The sequence below is a fragment of the Theropithecus gelada genome, chromosome 14 (genome assembly GCF_003255815.1).
Source record: "Theropithecus gelada isolate Dixy chromosome 14, Tgel_1.0, whole genome shotgun sequence".
Taxonomy (NCBI): domain Eukaryota; kingdom Metazoa; phylum Chordata; class Mammalia; order Primates; family Cercopithecidae; genus Theropithecus; species Theropithecus gelada.
The window spans coordinates 54122737-54141132 of NC_037682.1; the positions used below are offsets into that span (position 1 = coordinate 54122737).

An 18396-nucleotide genomic window follows, 5' to 3' on the forward strand; every position below is an offset into this window, starting at 1 on the left:
ATTTATACCACAGGCAGTGGCAAATATTAGAAATCAAGGTTTTTTGTTTGTTGTATTTTTGTCTTAATTTGAGAGAGAGAGGAAGAAAGGGAGACTGCGTTAAACTTTGGTTAGAACCCAACACATTCCTAACTGGCCAGGTAAACATTTTTCTATCACCTGCCACAGTCATCTTCAGAGACCAGTTTTGACCAATTTTTTTTTAACAGGATACAACATCTTAGGGAGAATAAGCCATTTTGGCACTGATAAGAGGTTGTTTGTGGGTTTTGAGAGCCTGGCTTTGGAAACCCTGCTAAATTTGGGGTGCATATTCCTTATGGGTTTTGATGGCCATGAATGCCCTGCTGTGACACCAAAGAGTAGACTTTAAAACAGATGGATGGGGCCTATTAGGTGGTAAATCTGGGACTTTCTGTAACTTGATAAGGCTGAATTAATGCTTGCAGCTTCCCAGGAAGATTATAACACTGTGTGCCTGAACCCTGTAGCCTGAGTAAGGGAACTATTTAAGGCCATTCCAAATCTCCTTTAGTATCAATCGACTTTGAACAAGTGTAGCTATTAAATGAGCTGGACAGAAGTGTAGCTGTTAAGTGTAGCAGACAGAAGAATGAACCTCGGGGAAGACATTTGTAAACTGCAAAGCTTGTCTGGAGTGATCTTCAAGACAGAGGAATACACACAGCGATGCTGCCCAGAGCTCTCTGGGATCCCAGGTGCCCAAGTTAGCCTCACCATCATTCATCAGCAGGACCATCTGAGTCCTGAGCCCCGACTCCAGATTCTCCATGGAGGTGGGGACGGTGACATCTGTCTTTATTTAATATTTAGCATTCCACTTGATGTGATGTGGATGATCAGCTAGGTTTGACAACCATTGCATCCTTATAAATAATCTCTCTTTTAAAATGTGTTGACATAGCATTTGTGTTTCAGTGGCCCTAAATGGCTTCAGAGGAAAGCCAGTAAATCTTCTGATCTGAAGAAGACAAGCCACTTTTCACTTGAAAAGGAGTAAACACACTTTTAATCTTTAAATTAGCACCACTGGAGACAAGCAATCAATTGCACTTGTCAGTGGGAGATGGATTAGTGGGGGTGTGGGTGGGGTGTTCACACTCCCCTCCTGGGCAACTGGAGGCATGGGGTGGCAAAGCTATAATCCAGGCTGGGCTTTGAGGAACAGCATTGAGCTAGGAAGGAGGGGTGTGGCCAACGTGGGACAAAAAGCCATGTTTAGAACAGTCCCCAGCACCTGATTAACTAAATGAATAAGCATTAGCTATAAATATTGTTTGCATGGTGGTAACGAGGTGAGGGTCTTAAGTGGTGCACATCATATGTGCATAATATATCATTGTTGAGTGAATGAATAAAGGATGGATTGATTTGAAGTGACAGCTGGGAAATGACAGGGGACAGTCTAAAACATCAGACCCAAAGATGGTCATACAGAGAAACGAAAAGCAGCTGTAAAGGGAAGGACCCACAACTGAGGGCAGCAAGATGGAGCCAGTGAGTTTGGAAGAATGAAGAGAAAAACTACCTGGGCAGGTGTGAGGAAGTCTTTTTCAGACTGCATTTACGTCCTTCTGTTAAGGGCTGGAACCACACATATTTGGGAGGAGGTGCCTTTTTCTACTCCATTTTAAAGCCCACCATTTTATTTCAGTTGTAACCAAGGTTGGCCGATCCATCAGAATCTCACCAGGAGATCCTTGTATGAAATTCAGATTCTCTGGTCCCACCCCAGATCTATTGAATCAGACTCTTTGTTGGGATGGTGCTCGGGAGCCTATGATTTAAACAAGCTGATTCTTATGCAGGCCAGCTTCTTATACTTGGGAGGCAGGATAGAGTGTAGAGGTGGAGTATATGGACTCTGGGGACAGCCTAGTTGGATTTAAATCCTGTCTCCACCACTTGCTACCTGGATCACTTTGTGCCTTAATTTCTTTGTCTTCAAAATGGAATGATAATAATAGGAGCTATATCCTAGGTTTGCTGAAATGATTAAATGAGATAACATATACCAAATACTTAGAATAATGGCTAGTATACTATATTTACTGTTTTTTCTTTTATCCAATTAATGCAGAGATTGAAAAAAGAGAGAAATAGGGTCAATATTTTGAATTTAAGCCATCATACACACATCCATACACATTATGCGTATAGGTCAAGAGTTGAAAATGTAAATGCTTTCAAGAACCAGGCAAGTGTGAAGCAATTGGTGGGACCCATGGTGAGTTGGAATGTACAACTGTCTTAGTTTGGCTTTCCCAGAAGCCAGGGAGATCCTGAGAAAAGATTTGGGGCCAAGCCATTTATCTGGTAGATGATCCTAGAAAACTGATGAGAGAGTGGGGATGCGAGACAGAGAAGAGAAGAAAGCTAATACCATGGGCATCAGTGACATGGTACTGCTGTGGGGACCTGGACTCCATCATCCTGGGAACCACCAGGAGACTCGGAGACTCTGCAGTGTCATCCCACCTGAGAAGTGAGGAAGCTGGGTTATACTCATTTCCTATGTCTGTTGTAATGAAAGTACCACCATCTGGGTGGCTTAACCAACAGACATTTTCTCATGCTTCTAGAGGCTAGAAGTCTGAAATCAAGGTGCCAGCAGGACTATGAGGGGGAATCTGTTGCATGCCCCTCTCCTAGCTTCTGGTGCTTTGCTGGCCATCTTTGGCAGGCCTTGGCTTAGAGATGCATCACTCCAGTCTCTGCCTTCCTCTTCACATGACTTCCTCCCTCAGTCTGCATCCAGATCTACTCTTTTTATAAGGATACCAGTCATACTGGATTAGGATCTTATCCCACTGCAGTATGATCTTATCTTAACTAATTATATCTATAATGACCCTATTTCCAAATAAGGTCTCATTCGGAGGTATTAGGGTTTAGGGTTTCAGCATATGAATTTAAGGGGATACGATTCAACTCACCCATGGGGTATTCATGCCCCAAATCTTCCCCTGAACTGATTGACAACTACTTCTGTAGATGGTAACTCCACAGCATTTCCTACTTCCTCTCCCTCTCTGCTATAGGTTGGATGTTTGTCCCCTCCAAATCTCATGTTAAAATTTGATCCTCAATGGTGGAGGTTGGGCCTAATGATAGGCATTTGGGTCATGGGAGTGGATCCCTCATGACTAGATTAATGCCCTCCCTGGGATGGTGGGGAGAATGAGTGAGTTTTCCCTCTACTGGTTCCCATAAGAGCTGATATAAACAGCCTGGGGCCTCCCCACTCTCTCTTGCCTCCTTGCTTACCATGTGATCTCTGCATATCCTGGCTCCCCCTCCCCTTCCACTGTTAGTGGAAGCAGCCTGAGGCCCTCACCTGAAGTGAATGCTGACACTACACTTCTTACAAAGCCTGCAGAACCATGAGCCAAATAAACCTCTTTTCTTTGTAAATTACCCAGCCTTAGGTATTCCTTTATAGCTACACAAATGGACCAATACTCAATTCCTGTGTCTCTCCTACCACATGCCTTTTAGACATCCAGTAGCATGGAAATTCTATAAGGGCTGTGTCTTAGTTTGAGCTGCTATAACAAAGTCCCACAGACTGAGTGGCTTATAAAAACAGACGTTTTTTATCTCAGTTTCAGAGGCTGGGGGTCTGAGATCAGGGTGCCGGCATGGTCAGGTCCTGTTGAGGGCCCTCTTCCAGGTCACAGACTGCTCACATTTCATTGCATACTCACATGGCAGAAAGAGGAGAAGAGAGCTCCCTGGAGCCCCTTTTATAAATGCACTAATCCCATTTATGAGGGCTGCTGTGGTTCAAGTATTTCCTCTGCAAAATTTAGGTGTCACCAGTGTGAAAGTAGTAAGAGGTGTGGCCTTTTCAGAGGTGAGTAGGTCATGAGGGCTGCTTCCTTGTTCATGAGATTAAGGCTTTTTAAAAAGATGATTCTTGAAGCTTTAGGCTAGCTTGCCCTCTGTCTGCTGCCACTTGAGAACACAGCAAGAAGGCCCTTACCAGACACCAAATGCTAGCACCTTGATCTTGGGCTTCCCAGGCTCCAGAACTGTGAAGAAATAAATTTCTGCTCTTTGTAAAGTACTCAGTGTCAGGTATTCTTAGTTATAGCACTACAAAACAGGCTAAGATAATAGCTCCACCCTCATGACCTAATTAATCTCCCAGAGGCCCTATCTCCTAATACCATAACATTGGGGGTTAGGATTTCAACATAATCAATTTTGGGAATAAATAAACACTCCGTCCATTGCAGACTGTCTTGTTTACAGTTATAATCACAGCAACTAGATCAGTACCTTGTTGAGGTATGATCAAGGCATGCCAAAGATTATTATTCCATGAAAGGACTAACAGTAAGTGTATTAGTCTATTCTCACACTGCTATAAAAAACTACCTGGGACTGGGCAATTTATAAAGAAAAGAGGTTTAATTGACTCAGAGTTCCACATGACTGGGGGCTGGGGAGGCCTCAGGAAACTTACAATTATGGCAGAAGGTGAAGGAGAAACAGTCACCTTCTTCACAAGGTGGCAGGAGAGAGAGACAGATAGAGAGAGAGAGAGAGAGAGAGAGCGAGAGAGAGAGAGAGCAAGTGTGAGCGAGTGCAAGGGGAAGTGCCACACTTTAAAAACATCAGATCTCATGAGAACTCACTCACTATCATGAGAACAGCGTGGGGGAAACTGCCCCCATGATGCAATCACCTTGACATGTGGAGATTACAATTTGAGATGAGATTTCAGTGGGGACACAGAGTCAAATCATATCTGTACGTGCTCAATATTTGTTGAATGAATGAATGAGTAAGTGAACTCTCCCTTCATTTCTATGTCCACAAAACCTAGAGAAGATGTGTGAAATGCTCATCTGAACCTTGAGGGAGAGATGAGGAGCTCTGCCCAGTTCTCTACAGCAAGCCTAGGAAGGCAGTTTTACAAAATGCCTGTGCACCTGCCTTCCAAAGAGCAAAGCCCCATTAGGCATCAACTTTCAGATCCTTTAGTTTCCTTTATGCATGAGATCAGAGTGTCCCATTAAGTGCTTAAATCAGATTAACAGCCTCTATGCCAGACCTTTCTAGCTCAGTCTGCTAGTAGTTGTGGAGCCAACCACTTTTTATAGAAGCAGTGGAAGGGGATAGATGAGGAGGGGAGAAGGGCTCTGTTTGACCACACTGGTGAATCCCCCGTGTTTCCTTGGCATCTAAGTCTGAAGAAATGAGAGCTGGCAAGCAGCCTGCCCTGAGCAGACCCTGAGAGGAAGCTCCCTGTGGGGATGTGGAGAGTGACCTGTGACCTCCCAGGAGTGAGTGGTGCTTCATCACTGCTTCTGGTAGTGCTGGTTTACAGAGGTCCCTCCAATGTCAGGAGATCAGGGATTTGTGGACAGTAGGAGAGCGCTGGAGTAGCAACATAAGCAGGATGACACCTGGCCCCATGCAGGGTGCAAATTGTATTTCTCTGTCAACATGGGCTATTGACAGCTCCACATTGACTCTAGATCTGAATCACAGCAAGCAGACTCCCTGCCTCCTCTTTCTCCAACACATTAAAACAAACACAAAATATACCTTCCCTTTTCCTTCCACAATTATGCTCCTGTCCTAACCCACCAAGATACTTTATTAAATATTATTTATAGAAATTAAAAATCAATTAAAGATAGCTTGCATAGAGAAGAAAAGGTAAAAGTCAATCAGGTTTTAAATTTGAACCAGAAAATCAAAGGTTTAGCAAAGATAGGGCAACAAAAATCCTGATAAAATCTTTGTGATTAGTCATTATATTTGTCTTTGAGCTTCCTGGCAGCCTTAGCAAGAAGGCAAATATGATGGGCTGGGTACTTGTGTTTGGATATAAGAAAAAACACAAGTTCAACTCCAAAAACACAATCTTTGGAGCTAAGAAGTTCTGAGAGATATTATATGTGAACATGCATGTGTGTTTGTTTATGTGTATATACAATAGTTAATAGTCAATATATATAGTACACAATGGACAGTGTCTTGGAAAACAGTTTTCCAGTCAATGCAGAAGTACTTTTGAGATAGTTCTTTCTTGCTTTGGCACCTAACAAAGATGGAAAGAAAACATGAAAACCTAATTAAGTAAAGGTACTTTACAAAGACAGAGGCAGTATCATCTAGGGTATTTCAAGGCATTTTTTTTCTTCTTTGTTTTCTTTTTTGGATAGCAGTTGTTTGGTTGGGGCTAAGAGAATTCCCTCTTCTAATCAGCAGCACATGTTTGGGATGCAGCTGACTGGGGATGGAATTTTTTACTATCTGGTCCACCAGAAGCCTTTACTCCAGCTCAGTGTTGACAGAGCTCAGAGGTACAAAGGGGCAAGTAGCTCCTATAGGAAGCAAAGATTTTCATTTCTTGCTGCCACCCCTCAAAGCTCATTCTTCCTCTGACTGCATTTCCTGTGCATCAGGAGTTCACAATCTTATTTTAACCCCAGCACCAGACCAGAACAATAGACAATGTTTATTATAGCCATTGTGTATACAAACCATTCCAGAAGTTATGGTGTGAAACAACCACCATCCATTGGCCCAGAATCCTGCAATAAAGGCTGGGATCACTGGGCAGCCTGTCTCTGCTCTACACAATGGCTCTCCTGGTCAGTTGCAATCAGCTGGTGGCCCAACTGGGGCTGAAGGATCCACGAGGGCCTCACTCACCTGTCTGGGGCCTTTGTGGGGTGGCCTAAATGACTGGGCTGGGGAGGAGCCTGGCTGGAGCTTCCTTAGTTAGGGCAGCAAGAGAGCAAAAGCAAAAGGCTGGAACTTGCACAGGGTCCCTCCTGCTGTGTCTTGCTGTGTCAAAGTCCAGCTCAGACTCAATGTGTGAGGCGGCCACACAAGGATGTGAATTTGGAGAGGTGAAATTCATGGGAGACCATTTGGTAGCAATCGTCCTCAGCCTCCTCCCATCAATACCTTAGTCACAGTAGGTATTGACAGGAGTCAATTGGCAGGAGCCTCACCTGAGGGTTGAGGAGGCAGAGAAGGGGACAGGTATCCCTCTCATGGGGAAGGGTGGGAATTTATGTCAGGCCATTTGGTACTAGCCCAGTTCTCACTCCAAATTCTGTGCACTCAGCACTTAACTGCCCCCATCAAAAACCCAAATATCAGACTTTATGAGCTCTATTTAAATTTTTCAAAAAGGATATATGAGGAATGGACCTTGGAAGTGATAAAACAGTAAATGTTTTAAGAAACCTCCTGGCAACGGTGCTTGAAGGCCTTGTAAGTGTGAGACACACTGAGTTATGCTGCTCCATGGCCAACGTCCTGACATTTGTGGGACAGTGGCCTCTTCAGGCAGCTGCAGACCTCAAGATTCAGAGATCTTGAGGTCATCTTCGTATGGACTGCAGTGAGATATAAAGTATGTCAGTGGCAGCCCAGAAGTCAGTCAAGTTTTCTCCAGGCTGGAATGAAGACACTGACAGCCCCCACCAGCCCTAGCTTAGGACAGGAGTCACACTGTTTAAAAGGATTACTTGAATGACAAGAAAGGCCATATGCTCATCACTTTTGCAGAAGCTGGAAACCTGGAAGGGCTGGATTAGAAAACCACTGGGTAATGAAATCGGGGGACAAAAACATTTTGACATCCAGAGAAACAGTGGAAATCTTTAGAAAGGCTGATTAAATAAAAGTAAACATAAGATTCTTTGTTATCACTCAGAGCAGGCACTCATATGTGCACACACACACAAGCACTTGCACGTGCACCTGCATCCACAGAGATGGGATGGAGGAGGCCTGACTTAGTAGCACCATATAAAAATAATTTGTAAGTATATGTTAACAGCAAGCTTAATTTGAGACAAAAGTAATCAAAGTTGTTGTGACTTTAGATTATATTAATAGGAACACAGATTCTAGATTAAGGGAGGTGATTTGTTTCTTCTATTCTGTATAGCCCAGTTTACTTTAGAAGTATTAGGTCAACTTCTGCATAATACGAAAGGGTTCGAGAAAAACTAAGTTAATTAGAGGGAAGTTTAACATGATTAGAGAATTTGAAATCGTGAGATATGCAGAAACACAAGGAGGAACTGAAGCTATTTGACCTAGAGAAGTCCTTAACAAGGACTTAAGAATGGGTTTCAATTCTAAAGCGTTGTTATGTGGAAAGAGGGACTTGATCTGTCTTCTGTGTCTCCAAAATAGGTCCCATTGGACTCATGAGTGGAAGATTGAGGGACCCTGGCATTTCAGATCAAAAGAAGGAAGAACATCTAATAGTTGAAGAGGCCCTCTAAGGAATGGATTGCATAGATTTCCCTTTTACTGCAGGGGCTGGATGATCACTCATCAGGCAGACAGAGGGGATTCACACCTTGGGATGGATGCTTGGTTCAAAAGGAACTTTAGAATTCTGTCCAACCAACTATAAGGGCTGTCATGGGCTCTTGCCTTAGCTGCTGTGGAAAACATAATGAATGCAGCTGCAGTGCCCTCTCTTGCTGAGGGGTTCAGGGGCTGCTGCTGAGGCCTGTTTCTGTTGCTGCAGGCCTCATTTGCAGTTCTGAAAAAGCAGAGGCATCACATGCTTAGCCAGGCCTAGGACCACAGGCAGCAAACCAACACCAGCTGTTCACATGGGCACAGCTCCTGGCCATCCACTTCCTAGAAAGATGGAGATCCAGGCAGAGAGTGGATCCTGGGCTGGGGTCTTGGCAGAGGGAGCTTCCCCTGGGGGTTATAGGAGCACCGATGGAGATGGAGACCACTAAGACATGGTTTGAAAGTAGACTGTGCCACTCACAAGCTGCATGATGCTGGAGAACTTGACTAATTCTTTTGAGCTACCATTTTCCCATTGGCTTGTTGTGAAGATTAAATAGACTGTGTGTGCAGTGTATATGACCCTGTGTATTGCTGAGCCTCAGGAAATACTGTATTCCCCTCTATGTTTCCCTTCAAAACTAAGCGGTGCTGGCCACTGCGGGGACCACTGAAGAAGACACAGGGAGGGGAATGGGCCCCCCAGCCTTTCTCTGGGGGTCAGTTCACCCTAAAAGAGTGACTGTTGTGATTGCCCCTTCTGCCTCCTGACCTCCCTCCCATGCTAAGTCTGCATTTTCTCCCTGACAGAGGAACTGAAGGAGAAGCTGACCGAATATGTGGACAAGGTGAACAGCCAGAAGCCAGGCTTCATCAAAGTCGTGCGTCACAGCAAGCAGGAAGGCCTCATCCGCTCCAGGGTCAGCGGCTGGAGGGCGGCCACTGCCCCTGTGGTGGCACTCTTTGATGCCCACGTGGAGTTCAATGTGGGCTGGTAAGTGCCCCTTGGGAGAGGAGGAGGAGTCCCAGTGGGATCTAGGGCTTCGACTCCAATAGTGCAAAGCATGCTGGGATCTTGGTCATAGCCTAAGAGATAATTCTGGGAATGGGTGAAATGTGGGTGTGTGAGTGAGCCAGGCAACAAGGCTGGAACTTTAGAGTTTGAGGTGTGGTAGAGGGGAGGGGGTACCCAGGGGTCAATGGGTCAGCACACAGTGCCTAATAGGCATGGTGACATCACATGTGACTCTGGCTGGCAGAGTCATCAGGGAAAAGGGTACATGCTAAGGGCAAAGCAGAGAGTGCCCAGCTAAGGACAGGGTTCCAACGCCTAGGAAAGGAGAGCTGGGCCAAACATGAGGCAGAAGCCCAGCCTCACAGCCAGGGCCAACACCAAGTGGGCAAAGGTGGGGGAAGATTGCCTAATGTTGTCACAGGTAGCCCGGGCTTTCCCACTCCCAGCTCGGAGGTAGCACGTAATCTCAGATTCTCCCTATGGTGAAACTGTCTAAGAAAATCTTTCTTTCTCTGGTCAGAGCTGCTCAGATGCTGGGGGAAAGGGACCGGACAGAAGGCCCCAGTGGCTGCAACCAGCCAGGAATAGAGTGGCAGATGCAGACCTCCCTGCGGGGCTGGAGGGCACAGTGCCACCTGCTATGTGTAACTTTGCCTGGGCCTGGAGACACAGGCTCTGGCGATGACCATGAGTAGCTGGGGCAAGTAGGTGGCCACCCTTTTATCAATACGCCTGTTGTCACTGGGGTCTGCTCTGCTCCCCAGACTCCACAGTGCCAGCCTCTGCCTCCAGGGAGTGGGAGAGGAGGACACTTCAGCAGGCAGGGCGTGCACGCAGCCTGGCCTGGATGCTGCCATAACAGGCCCAAATTAAGGCTGCAACACAGTCCTTTTTTACAGCTGAAGTCCCTGCTTGCCATTTGTGACTATTTAAACAGAATTTTCTTTGGATTTATGGCCAGGATAGGAGAGGGACACTTACTATTTCAAGCTGATTTGAATAAACAGTTATACACCAAATGTATTATTAATGAGAAGCTTATCATTCCTGTCTGCAAACACATTACTCGCCTGGTGCCTGCAGGGGCTTCCCGGCTCCCTGGGAAAGCCCAAATGCCCCACCCCTCCTTGGGTGGTTGGGGAACCCTTCTGGGGGGTGGATGTGGCATAGCTGGCATCCCAAGGCAGCATCGCATGGTTGGCGGATGTAGGTTTGTTCTCATCTCCTAGTCTCTGCCATCCTCATCTGTCTTTTCCTCCAGATTGATACATAGAATTTTAGCAAAATCAAAGCCCAAGGTGAAAGCTTCTTCTGGACCCTCAGATCTATTTCTTTCTTCTCTTTCTTCTTTTTTAAGTCTTGATTTTTTTTTTCTAATGGAGAAAGGGAAAGTGAGAAGGAACAAGGCTGGCTGGAATAAGAATCTCTCAGCTCAGCTCTGGATATGCTGATGGAGTGGGGGAGCCTCTTGCCATCCGGGAAATCCTCAGGGAACGGGAAGTTGAACAGGGGCTCCTTCCCAGAAGGCAGTGCACCTCTCCATCAAAGGAGATGGGCAGGCTTTCCTTCCTCTTTCTGCTGGGGAAGGACCTTCGGGAGATGCTACTCTGGATATTTCCACCTTGGAAATGGTTACCCCCTCTCTGGCTGTCTCCTCTCTGCCCAGGGCTGAACCTGTCCTCACTCGCATCAAGGAGAACCGGAAGCGGATCATCTCGCCGTCCTTTGATAACATCAAATATGACAACTTTGAAATAGAAGAGTACCCGCTGGCTGCCCAGGGCTTTGACTGGGAACTGTGGTGCCGCTACCTAAATCCCCCCAAGGCCTGGTGGAAGCTGGAGAACTCCACAGCCCCAATCAGGTAAAGCAAATCTTTACCTGTGGGTCTCTCTGCTTTGACCTCCAGGCTAGGAACCCCCTACTGGCCCAATGCTTAGTCTCCAACTTGAGCCCCATTGTGGGGATGACAGGGGTAGGCAGGGTTGAAAGGAAGTGCAGTCTGATCTTCAGTCACTGCCATGGGCTCTGAAGATCTCAGAATCCATTCACAGCCTCAAAGTGACCCATTTCCACACATCACTGTGTCTGGGCGCCAAGAACTGTGGTCCAGATTGGGGATCCAGAGTGATGAAGATTTGGTTCCGACTCCCAAAAGCCTGGAGTCTAGTGAAGACAGACAAAATCATTGGAATAGGAACATTATTCTACCATGCAGGCAGAAACTGCATTGAAAGTGGAGAAATGCTTTTCAGAGGATAGCATTTTCACTTGTTTTTGAAGGCGAGTAGAAGATGGCTAGGTTGGGGAATGGACATCCATATGCAAAGTTCACGAACACAGAGAAGGTTCGAAGTGACTAGAAGTGGGAAGCCAGCCAGCAGCCCCAGGTAGTGAGGGTGGAAGGGCTGAGAGGCAAGACCAGACCCCACAGGACAGTGTATACCTTGGTGATATTTGAGTGTTATTCTGTAAGACTCAGACAAAAGTGACTTCATACTGTATTTCAAAGGTCCCAAGTTCTTTCCTGCCTTTGCTGCCATCTTCCTGGACTCATGAATGACTGCCCTGCGCAGTCTTAGCTTTTAAGGTTCAGGACACCTCCAACAGCTGTCTCCACTAGTTTTTATTTCTGTCTATGTTTGTTTTTGTTTTTGTTTTTGTGGTGGAGTCTCACTCTGTCGCCCAGGCTAGAGTACAGTGACGTGATCTCAGCTCACTGAAGCCTCCGCCCCCCCCCTCCCAATTCAAGTGATTCTCCTGCCTCAGCCTCTCAAATAGCTGGGATTACAGGCACCTTCCACCGTGCCTGGCTGATTTTTGTATTTTTTAGTAGAGACAGGGTTTCACCATGTTGGCCAGGCTGGTCTTGAACTCCTGACCTTGTGATCCACCTACCTCTGCCTCCCAAAGTGCTGGGATTACAGGCGTGAGCCACTGAGCCCAGCCTATTTCTGTCTATATTGATGATACAGTGGGTGTCTTTATGCTCCCTACAAAGTTCTGCCCATTACAAAACAGAAGGCACCAGAAGGTGGCCTAGGGCACAGTTTTTGGAGTTAAAGAGATTAGAAGCTCATGTTGTTTTGTATTACATGAGGGAGAAAGGGTATGAAAAATTTAATTGAAAGTCAGTCATTATTACTTAAGATCACATTTTTCCTCGCCAGAAGAAAAAAATATATACTCACACTTAAAATGGAATAGAAGAAAACACCACCTAACTTTCCTGAAGTTGCCTGTTACCTACTCTGCTCGGCCCCTGCCACAATTTTGTGTTGTTAAACATTTGCTGAGATTCTGCTGTGTACAAGGGTCTTTTACATGCATTGGCTCATTTGATCATCATTATAACCTGTTGACCACTCATGTCTCATCCCTGTTTTACAAGATGAGGAGAGCAAGACTGAGAGAGGAGAATGGCCCTGCCAAAGGCTCTGGGCGGTAGAGCCAAGATCCACCCACGGAAGCTAGACTCAGTGGCTAGTTTTCACCCCTCTATTGTCCACTGTTGAGCTCAGAACTGGTGTAGCTGTTTTCTGCTGCTAGGCCTGATGAATGCTGTTGAAGGGAAATATGCCCCCATGCAATGAGCATTCCTGCAGAAGACTGCATTGACATTAACTGTTTCTGTTCTGCTCATCTCTAACTGTATCAGTCCAGTCTTAATCAGCAAGCCTGCATTCCAGGTCCTTGCCAGACATCGTCATCTCAACCTCAGATTTTCTATCACTCAATTTTTATCAAAAACTTGGTTGAGGGAAATAACTTTTATGGAAGATTTTTGGAAGAACATTCCTGGTTTTATTCCCAGATGAAGACAGCTCCACAGAAAGCTGTGATTTATACAAATGTATCTTGCCCATCCGAGCTCCCTTTGCTTTCAAGCTATACTTTAGTGCTCTGCCCACACGTGGCATAAGTCATAAAAAGAGCTCAGCAGTATCTTCTAGTGTATTCTAAAGAGATGTCTTTGCGATGGCTGTTCCCTGAGTCACCAGGTGACCCCATTAAGAAAATCCACGTGAGAAATTTCTTTCAAACTGATTGCCAGTCAGAGAAAGCCTTGCTGTCCCCAGGGAATCAATTAATATGACATTTTCACATGAGAACTGTACATTTTGTTTCTAAGACCATGTATGTTCTTTCCACTTTGACCAACAGGAAACTCAAAGGCAAACTTTCATGTCTACTTTAAGAACAATTGAGAGAGGACCTTGGTCTGCACATGCATTCCAATTTGTTGCAATCTTTAGGTCTGTCTAGACATTTATCTATTTATGGTTTTCTATGTATTTTAAATGTTCTCATAAGCTATTTCTAATCCTTTCAGGAATGAGGCAAGGTGTAAATCAATAACCCTTTCACGCTGATAGAATCCACTTAATACCCTAGCCGGTTAATAATAAACCACTGAGGTGGCCTGTGCTCATCTCAGAGTAACTGTTTCAGATTCTGTTCATTACCTGGCTTGAACTGTCAGTTTGAGGAAGGTCCCTTACTGTGTATCCTGAAAGCATTTTTCCAGCGTGCCCTGTCATATCCAACACTTAGGAATGGAGAGGCAAATGCCAAGACCCCACCACTCTGCCAACCTGATGTTTCTGAATCATCACATATTTAAAGAGGAGATCTTCTAGACTTAGTGCGCAATTGCATCTTTTTACCTTTTTAAATGACCTTTTGAGTGCCAGTTATGTCCCAGAGGCTTCAAGTGTTTTAATTTAGTCCGTGTGAGGTTAGAATGGATCCTATGTTACAGACATGGAATCGGAGGCTCGGAGACGCTAGGGAACTTCTCTTAGAGACACACATCCAGAAGGGTGATTTTTCCCAGAGAGATTACCTCTAAGGCCTGGGTTCTGTTACCTCCACCACAACAGGGTCTCAGTCTGCTTTAGGAGTGGTAGATTAGCTTCCCAGGATGCCTGCAGGTCTATGAGGGTGAAGACATTTAGAATAAAATGCAGTGATTTGAAAGGAAGAGAAACAGTGGCTCCAGGGTGCCAGTCTCTGCCTGAGCAGCCTCCTGTATCCGCATTCCCCAGGGAAATGGCCTGCAAAATCGCCTTTCTCCACCTTGATAAGTTTCCATTTTCAAAGACGGGTTCATTTACATGTGATTGACTGATAGTTTTCTCATCCCTGAGGAGCCTTCATTTCTCCTTTTATTCCCCCACTCCCACCAAGTCATCCAGCCAGACAAGGGCTAGAAATGATAGCAATAAGCAGTAGAACAATTCAACGTCACTGCATAAGCAGTGTTCTCACAGAGAAGCAGCCCCGTGCTCTCATGCTGACTCACCTCATGTGAATCGTTCTCTGTGAGGTGCTGCACTGGGTGTCTGCACAGAGCTGGTGAGACCCAAGCTCATAGCCCTCAAGGAAGGAAAAGCCTTCCAGCTCCTGGACCTCATAGCTGTTGGCAGGTTGTTCCAGCCTAAGAACCCTGTTGAATTAGAGACTCAGGCCATGTACCTAAGCTCTGCCTGTTGGCTATCTCCTCCTGGTGTCACACAGGTACCTTAAGGTCAGTTTTTCTACCACCAAAGCTTCTTTCTTTTGAAACCAGCTTCTTCTCCTGTGCCCCTGTATTGATGAGTGGCCCACAACCCACTGTCACGCGAGCCAGAAAGCCAGATGGCATCCAGGTTCCTCCCCCTTTCTCACCCTTGTGTAGTTCATCTGTTTTGAAGTTCTGCTGATTTTACATCAAAATATGTCTTTAAACAATTCCTGTCTCTGTTCCTGATACTCTGACTCAGCTCTCCATCATTTTTCACCTGGATACAGCAATGAGCTTCCCAGCTGGGCCCCTCAATTCCCACCCCTTCCCCTCTGGTCAGTCACCCACAGCTGCCTGACTATTCTCTTTAAAAAACACAGATCTGCTCACACCACTGTCTTGCTTAAAATTCCTCATGGACACCTATTTACCTGCAGATAAAATTCAGATTTTTTACCCTGCTACCCAAAGCCCTTTGCAACCTGGTGCCAGCTAATCTTTCTAAGTGGACCAAGGATGACATACAGATCCTAAGTTGGGGAAGGATAGGAAAACTGGTATGCATTCCCAAGCAGGAACAGAGACTGACTGTGCAGAGGTCAGGGTCAGGGCAGCTAGAGATACAGTCAACCTAGACTGGCAGGCTGAGCACCACTTCTCACAGCTAACACACACACAAGCACCACCCCACTAAAGCTGATCCCAGGATGGCAGCTGTCTGCCCACTGCCCGGAGGAAACAGCCTTTCTGGAGTGGTTGGGTGAGGCCAGACCCAGGGACCACTCCAGGAACAAGCCTCACACTGGCTTTGGCAGCAGAGGAAGGAAGAGCCCCACATCCTCCTGACAGTAAGGACTTACTGCTCTTACTCCTCAGACAGCCACACCAGACAGCCTCTCTGCTCACCACTGGCCCATCTCCCCTGCCCCTGCAGGAGCCCCGCCCTCATTGGCTGCTTCATTGTGGACCGGCAGTACTTCCAGGAGATTGGCCTGCTGGACGAAGGCATGGAAGTCTACGGAGGCGAGAATGTGGAGCTTGGGATCAGGGTGAGTGGAGTTTCTCACTCAAAGGGCTCGGCTCAGCTCCCACCAGGGTAATGAGTCTGGGGTGGAGAAATGGGGTTTAAGGTTGAGGGTTACAGACTGATTCAGAACGTCCAGTCCTGAAGCCTGGTCCACATGTGTGTGATTGGGATTGGGAAGACACAGGGTGGAGCCTCTTGACTTTTCAGGAAGAAGAGGACTTCAGAACCTGCTTGGCTGGGGGAGGGAGCATGGGAGAGGTTGAGCTGCCAACTCAAGGGAACAGCCTCTTTTAAAATCAAACTGAGGTCCATCGGAGTAAGCAAAGGTGTGCTCCAGGAAGCAATAACAGGCATCGAGGGTGGCTGGACAAGAGTGACCCTGAGTCAGCTCCCTTGGGATTTCTCACTCTGACACTCTCTGTCTTCTCCACAGTGGCCATAGAACATTCCCGAACACTTTGTTAAGAGAAAGCCCGGGAAAATAAACCCAGGGTGTATAAACAGCAAGATGAAGTCAGGCTCACTGCAGGCTGCTTTCTGACCCCAGGCGCTAGCCAGACACACAGCCCATTCCTGCCTCATGCCATTCTCCTGCCCCAAAGTACAGGGTTTTTTCCAACAATCAGCTCATGGCATGGATCCCCAAGAGGCTCTATGTTATTTCTCATCCTACGGGAACATTTCCTAGGCTTTCTGGCTCTTTCCCCTTGGCTAATGAAAACATAAATCTACGATGAAGCCCGCTTTCCTATCTGAGGTTCCTGTTAGGTCCCCTGGTGTTAGGCAGGAATGTGATGATGGATACAATGAAGGATCTTGTCCTGGAAGGAAGCCTGCCCACCTCTATGACCAGGGATTGTCCTTGGCAGACCCAGTATTGGAACTGCAGGGTGTCCTCCCCATGATGGCCCCCACTGTCTTCTCCATGGGGAACTCGCAGCAGTCAGCCACCCCCACACGCTCCAGGCTTGCCGATGCTTGGAAAGAACCCTGTGCCTACTGGTGTCCATAAGGATTATCTGAGATGCTCCACCTCACTGCCAGCCTGTTCACACATCCGTGCAGACCTCATCTGCCTGTTTCCACCTACTGGCCCTACTCTGGCACCTTTGGCCTTAGTGTCTGCATCTGATGTCTCCAATTCTTGATACTCAATTCCCACTGAAGGACTGTAGCGTGGATGCACCCTCCTCTAGCCTCTAACCTCCTTCAACCTTCCACCCCACCAGGCAGGCAACAGTCCTTGCCCCTGACCTGAAGGGGAGATTGGGCACCCACAAGGAGCATCTTAGGATGCCTGCAATGACATGACAGGCACTGTGTGGGGCCCGACTCACCACCCAGACTTAATGCTAGGGCTTTGAGGACTGGCGACATGAACAGCCTGTCTGAAGCTGAGCTTAGAAACCACTTCCAGACACCTGTATTCACTGAAACCCTGAGAAATTGCTTTGGAAGCAGTCAAAATGCATGGACTTATTGGGGAGCTAATGTATTCATAGAGGACAGCCCCTGAATAATCACCCTCGTTTCTGCAGCTCTCTCTACATCAGCCATTTATTCTCCATTTGCGTCCTCGCCATCTTATTTCAGCACTGCTCCTGGATAGATGCTCACCCCAAACATAATATTTTTTCACGAGGAGCTGCTGTCAGGAATTCTCTGAGTGGGCCGGACCGCCTCCATTCGCTTGTGTTCTCTAGGTAAAAATGTGCAGGATTGGAGAAAGGAATTAGATTTGTGAACTCTGCTTCCAACATGTGTGTGAGTCAATCACAGAGTGCAGATTTCTGGCTTTTCCTTCCTTAGATTATAAAGTTATAAAGCTATTCCGGAGTGTGGGCCTGGGTGAGGCTCTCAAATACAAGTTAAAATGTCTCTGAGTGATTTCGTGTACAGAGTTTAAAATACGGTTTACAATGATATCTGTTTTTTTTGTGGGTTTTTTTTTTTTCCTCCATCTCTTCCCTCTCAGTTGACAGAGATGAAGTGTCATTGGAGTTGAAGAAAGGGTGGCATTTAAAGCAGAGAACCAACAAGCTGTTAGCTGGAAAAACTGAGTAGAAATGGGAAGGATGACTTCATTTGAATTTCAGTTCCTCCTTTAAGGGTTACAGAACCACTGATCATCAGCAAAACAGATTTTCTCCTTTTGTATGATTATTATTATTTGCCTTTCTTTCATGTTTGATGAGTTAACTTTCCCATGGTTCGGTTTCCTCTATAAAGTAGCACACCTGCCCTAATTACACGATAGGATTGTGTATCAATATGAAAGACATCACTTTTCACCCTTCGCTTAAGCAGAGGCAAATTATTCAAAGTCCTTACCTATCTGGAACACAGAAAGAAAGTTGTTTGTGCAACTACTAAATGCCTGCTTTGTGCCATGGGTTATATTGGCACTTACGTCATCCATCCACAAAACACCCTAAAAAGACTATTATTGTAATAGTGGGTTTTTTTCCAGATGATACTGTGAAATTAGGAGCTTATGTATATCTCAAGGTCATGTACCTTGTAAGAGGTAGA

The 18396-nt window shown here is 46.2% G+C and overlaps 1 protein-coding gene across 3 annotated transcripts in view; it reads left to right on the forward strand.

The window, feature by feature from the left end:
* Positions 1-18396, forward strand: part of GALNT18 (polypeptide N-acetylgalactosaminyltransferase 18) — a 363310-nt gene that overhangs the window by 243267 nt on the left and 101647 nt on the right. For all 3 annotated transcript variants that reach the window (XM_025357812.1, XM_025357813.1, XM_025357814.1), the window contains exons 4-6: positions 9127-9310; positions 10998-11195; positions 15772-15886. In XM_025357812.1, the coding sequence (XP_025213597.1) occupies positions 9127-9310; positions 10998-11195; positions 15772-15886 (497 nt within the window). The remainder of the gene's footprint in view (positions 1-9126; positions 9311-10997; positions 11196-15771; positions 15887-18396) is intronic.